The following is a 6,308-nucleotide window of genomic DNA, read 5'->3' on the forward strand; positions in this document are numbered from 1 at the left end:
ATATCATTCTGATCATCTTTTTCTATACTAAACACAAAGGATCTACGTATCACTAAAGTCCGTGTCTTAAAATTACACGCGTAACAAAAAATGTGAAGGAAAGAAAAAGAGCGAGAGAAATGAAGGGACAGAGGCCCTACCCCTATATTTATTAATTTTTTCTTTCCCTCTCTTTTTTTTTCTTCTCCCAATTTCATACTTTTTCACGTATGTTGCCCTTGATTATTATGTAATCAATAATTGATTTACTATGCACTCAATAATTGATTTTACTATGCATTATATACTATGCGCTATGCACTATTTGCAATTCGTCTCTTATTGTGCAATCAATAATTAATTTCACACTATACACTATAAATTATTACTATGCACTATGCAATTTTGGCAAAAATGGACAATGGTCACTTTTAACCAACTATTTTCAAAGACATATTAGGCACACGATGTCAATACCAAAATGCAACACTATATAATATTTGACTTTTTAGGTTCACTATCCGCTAGCAATCAGATAATACCAAAGCCTTTTTCGGTATTGATCAACCCCTTAATCCATTATCGAAACTTCTCCAAAACTCGACGATATTCTGAGAGTTCCTAAATATAGCATAACAACGGTTCAGGACAGTATAAATAATAGTGAAGTCTCACTTCAAGTGAATTTATTATAGTTGACAATTACCGTGTGTTATAATCCTTTCATCACTTAACGTCCTAACTGAGTGAGAGCCATGAAATGACAAACTTTCAAATTTAGTAATTGTATGTCATATCTCATTAATATGACCAGATGATATCTCAGAAAACACTTTTATTGATTTTCAATATGCCTTGGCCGAAGACTATTCATCATATCAATAATAGATCGCATATGACGTTCATCTCATCAAATACCGACGAGGGTGATGGATCATATTTTTAACACTTATCTTCATATACCAACAATATAAAACCATATAGATGAATGTTTCCATTTCCCAATTGGATGGTCCGGCTCATTAACAAAGCTCGCACACTAATACACAAAACAACAATACATGTTTAAGTCTAATAATCAACACACCATTACAACCTGATAACTCAATCATTATCTACCAGGCCATGTGATCAGTCATCGATGTCACATTCAGCTAATCGTTTTTCAATAACCACTCATAATCGTTTTCCAATGACCACTCATAGGTTTACTAGCGACATCTCACGTTGTATGATGCATGAAACACCATCCTTTCATTGGTATCTCCATTTCGAACGAGATAGTAACCCCTATATTAGTACATACTCGATTAATTAGACTTCTCATCTAAGGAATTTAAAGATTATGAATAGTTTAAGAAATTTTTTTACCAGAAAATCCTATCACACAGTCTCAATATTTTGAAAATAAGATTTTCACACAAAAGATTTAGAAACTCATTCTATAAATGATTGAAAAAAATATAAATATTTTTTTTTATCTTTTATAAATTTATACAAATATATATATATATAATAGATCTAGAATTTGGCTTGCACAAAGGGTGCAAAATTTATGAGAAGGACGGGCAACAAATACAATGGTGGCGGACGGTGGCGACCCAAAAACTAATTTGTTGCAGAACAATGTTAGTGACACCGATTGTTATGATTAAAGGGAAAAAAAAAAAATTGCCCAAATATTACAAATAACTTATCCTCGTTGAATAGTGGTATTATTTTATTTTATTTCACTTCAATTAGATAAAATTATCTAAAAATTACTTACATTACACACCTGATAATGTCATGTTAAAAAATATTAATTTTCATCTAAGCATCTACCAAACTAAACTAGCCTTTGGAACTAATTTATGATGTGAAACCCTAATTTACCCCCCCGCCACCAATTTTATGGTATCACCAAACTCGATTCAACCGCAGCCAGCCAGGACCCAGTGGGTTTCTTTCTTATTAATCTGATCCAACAGATAAGAGTTCAGCTCGCATGGCTCTTAGCTATCTCACAAAACTCAAGAAACGCACTGTTACTCTGACCCTTTCGCATTCCGATCTCATCCTCCACGCCCAACTTTTCCGCTTCTCCTCCCCCGCCGATGTCCGGCCGCAAACCACCCCGCTGGGAGGAGGAGGAGGAGGAGAGGAACAAGTCCGGGTTTTTGGTGGTAGCTCTCTGCCCCTGTCTCGTTTGCTTCATTTTACTTCTAATTGTCGTTTCGATTGTTCTCGTTGTCAAGTTCCACATCTTGTGCCACACTCCTCTCCACTCTGTATCATCTCTCTTGTACAAGAAACACTGCAAACCCTAGCCCCGATTCCATGTAAAAGTAGAGGTTTTTTTGTGGTTTCTAGTGGTTGTCTGGATTTTCCAGCTCCAAATCCCAGTTCAGGTAGAGGTTTCTGTGCAATTTCAGACGGGAATTCGGATTCTGATGCTGATGTTGAGTTGGATGATGAGAATGTTGGGGTTTGTAAACGTGGGAATGTGGAGACTAAGTCGGATCCGAAAGACGTTGATAATGTATGCAAGGTGATCGAGGAATTGTTTGCTTTGGATCGGAACATGGAGGCGGTTTTGGATGAGTGTGGGGTCAATCTATCTCATGATCTAGTTGTGGATGTGTTGGAGCGGTTCCGCCATGCAAGGCGGCCGGCGCTTCGGTTCTTCTGCTGGGCTGGGCAGAGGCCTGGGTACGCCCATGACTCGAGGACATACAATAAGATGATGTTGATACTTGGGAAGGCGAGGCAATTCGAGACAATGGTGGCAGTGCTTGAAGAGATGGGTGAGAGAGGCCTACTCACAATGGAGACATTTGAGATTGCAATTAAAGCCTTTGCCGAGGCACGGGAGAGGAAGAAGGCGGTTGGGATGTTCGAGCTGATGAAGAAGTATAATTTTAGAATTGGGGTGGATACCGTCAACTGTTTGCTTGATGCTCTAGGGAGAGCAAAACTTGGGAAGGAAGGTCAACTTTTGTTTGAGAAGTTGAAAGGGCGATTCACACCAAATTTGCGAACCTACACAGTGTTGCTAAATGGGTGGTGCAGAGTGAAGAATCTAATGGAGGCGGGGAGGGTGTGGAATGAGATGATTGATAAAGGTTTTAAACCTGATATCGTGGCCCATCACACAATGCTCGAAGGGTTGGTAAGGTGTAAAAAGAAGTCTGATGCTATAAAGTTGTTTGAGGTCATGAAGGCCAAGGGCCCAAGTCCTAATGCTCGAAGCTATACAATCTTGATCAGGGACTTGTGCAAGCAGATGAAGATGAAAGAAGCCGTTGAATATTTTGAGGAGATGATTGATTCTGGATGTGAACCAGATGCTGCTGTTTACACATGTTTGATTACAGGGTTTGGGAATCGAAGGAAGGTGGACAAAGTTTATGGATTGTTGAAGGAGATGAAAGAAAAAGGATGTCCGCCAGATGCCCAAACCTACAATGCCTTGATTAAATTGATGACAAATAGGCAAATGCCTGATGATGCAGTTAGGATCTATAAAAAGATGATTGGCAGTGGTTTACAACCAACAATCCACACTTACAATATGATGATGAAATCCTACTTCCAGACAAAAAACTATGAGATGGGTCTTGCAGTTTGGGAGGAGATGATTCAGAAGGGTTGTTGTCCAGATGATAATTCTTATATTGTTCTTATTGGAGGGCTCATAAGGCAAGGAAGACCGGAGGAGGCTTGTAGATATCTGGAGGAAATGATAGAGAAAGGTATGAAAGCTCCTCAAATTGATTACAACAAGTTTGCTGCTGATTTCTCTAGAGCAGGCAGACCTGACATACTAGAGGAGTTGGCCCAAAAGATGAAGTTCTCAGGAAAGTTTGAGGTCTCAAATGCATTTGCAAAGCGGGCTGAGATGATGAAGAAAAGGGTTAAGAGAAGAGATCATGTTTGAAAATGGTTAGCCATGGGCCTTGATGCTGATGAGTTTGGCTGAATACTATACTATTTCTATGTGGAACAGGAAATTTGGCTACTGATTGTGTTCTTCTTCTACGCATGTACACTTCAGATGTTTGAGTTGTATATTTTTAGTTACATTCTTTATTTCAGTTACTTGAATCTCTACTCAAATTTCATCGAGATGTTCTGCCAAATGCTGTCTTATGAAACATGTGTCACGATTTCTTGCCACTCCAGATGTTTCTATAGATGCTTCTTCATTAAACATGAATGATTTTGTCTTTCAATGTCAAAGATGTATCATCTGTCTATCTCCGTGCAGCATAAAACAACTGTTCTTTTTGGAATCTTGTAATGTGGTCTTGCTGATGCGCATTTATGTTGAATACTATATTAACATCCATCTTCTTAACATGGCTTTGTGGAAGAATACACAGACTCTGACCTTGATTGCTCTTTAAGTGAACCCATACATGATACTTATGTGGTTTGACCTGACCTGTCATCATTCTCTGTTTTTTGCTGTTTAATGTCAAGGAATTGAAAAGAAGTCTGCACTTTTTATCTTGGTTTAGGGTAACTTTATAAACCCGATCTACGTACTTGATGTTGTTTTCTGTTCTACCCTTTTCAGTTAAAAGACTTGAAACGTTAGAGTTGGAAGGAGACATTTGACCCAGTTGCTTACCGAATGACTGTTGGGATTGTTGTGAACAATGATTCTTTGGTGTTCAATATCTACCGTAATATGAGTTATAAGCATCATACGAAAGATGAGATTATAAATAAAAATAAAAATGATGGATGAAATGAAATTCACTTAGATATCTCACATACAAGAAATAGCAGAGTAGTTCTTTTCAATCAGAATCTTGTGGTTCCTTAGCTTCAGATGGACTTATCTTACACTACAGGCTATGTATCAAAGCAGTGGCTTACACTTCTCATCAAGGGTTTATGGATGTACAAGCAACATTAATTCAGCAGCAGCTACCAAATGGTGACAACATCTTTCCAACAGATTCCCCAAAAGCCAGAATCTTACGTAAGATCGATCCTTGTATATTTTGTTCCAGTTCTGAACACATGCAAAATTTTGAAGACAATTTTCTGTGTTTTTACCATAAATTCTCATAAGTCTCTATATACCACTATTTTAAAAATCGGACCGGCTGGTTGGACCGATTTAACTGGGAATCGGTGGCCTATCTGGTCCGATTTGACATAAAAATTCAAATCTTCTTCAACTCGATCAAAACCGGTCGAACCGGAAACCGAGTTGACCCCGGTTTTTTTCACCCTCACACTTATTTTTAAATTTTTAATTCTTAATTAATTCTTTAATAACATATATAACAATTATATATAAAATATTAGTTGTATATTAGTTAATAATAGCATTTCTCATAATAATATATAAAATATTAGTATTTTAAATATATATTTAATATATATATTATTTAATTATAAAATATATATATGATATCATCCGGTCGGCCACTCCGGTCTAACCAGTTGGACCAACTGACCCGTGACCCAATTAATAAACTGATTCATTCTCCGATCTGATTTTTAAAACATTGATATATACCCTTGAGAACTTGTGGAATAATACAGATTTCTTAAAAAGATTGAGCATTCTATTTATTATTTAAAAATAGAAGACCCCATCTCACTTCTTAAAAATAATTGCTTTTAAGCATGTCTTGGTTAAGATCTTACATATGTGACAACTTTTTTTCTTTTGTAATTTTATGTACCAAATTATGGGAGATTCGATCATTTGTTTCTATTATTTTATATAGTTTTAAAAGGTTGACATTATCCTTGGCGAAAAAATAAGTTGGCATTTTCATTGTGTGGTAGTTGAGCGTGAGTTTAGAGATTCAAGTTCAACTCCTATGAGCTTTAGATGCACTCTCTTTGGGTCTCGATATGGTCCCCTGCCATGTTTTGACAAATTTATGGAGTGAAGGGGCTAAAAACACTGCAACAATGGCCTAACAATGTATTATTGGATCTATAGATAACACTTACATATTGTCCAATTATATGAATTCTTAATAAAGTTGTTAGTTGTAATGTACCTAAATTTATGAATGGGGCATGAGTTAGACAAAATTGAGTAGCACATGCTATCCATTGGCCAACCAAGGGTACATTTTTTTCATAGCATGCCAAAAGGTTGAGTGTTCTTTTAATTAGGGTAAATTATACTTATTACCTTTAATGTTTAATACAAATATAAAGAGTATCTTGACAAACTACCTTTATTGTTTAAAAATTGTATTAGATTACTCCTTATGGTTAAAATTATTGGAACATAATTATATGAAAGATAGAGATTTTAACTATGAAGATTAAAGGTCTATTTACAAGATAAATTAAACTCAAATCTATGA

At 36.3% G+C, this 6,308-nt stretch overlaps 1 protein-coding gene across 1 annotated transcript; it reads left to right on the forward strand.

Annotated features, from left to right (window-relative positions):
- Window positions 1-1,910: 1,910 nt before the first annotated feature.
- Window positions 1,911-4,200, forward strand: LOC127807009 (pentatricopeptide repeat-containing protein At3g62470, mitochondrial-like). Its single transcript, XM_052344671.1, has one exon. It carries the CDS (start codon window positions 1,967-1,969, stop codon window positions 3,896-3,898), a length of 1,932 nt encoding a protein of 643 aa, XP_052200631.1. The 5' UTR covers window positions 1,911-1,966; the 3' UTR covers window positions 3,899-4,200.
- Window positions 4,201-6,308: the final 2,108 nt, after the last annotated feature.

Source organism: Diospyros lotus, chromosome 7, assembly GCF_014633365.1.
Source record: "Diospyros lotus cultivar Yz01 chromosome 7, ASM1463336v1, whole genome shotgun sequence".
NCBI classification, from domain to species: Eukaryota; Viridiplantae; Streptophyta; class Magnoliopsida; order Ericales; family Ebenaceae; genus Diospyros; species Diospyros lotus.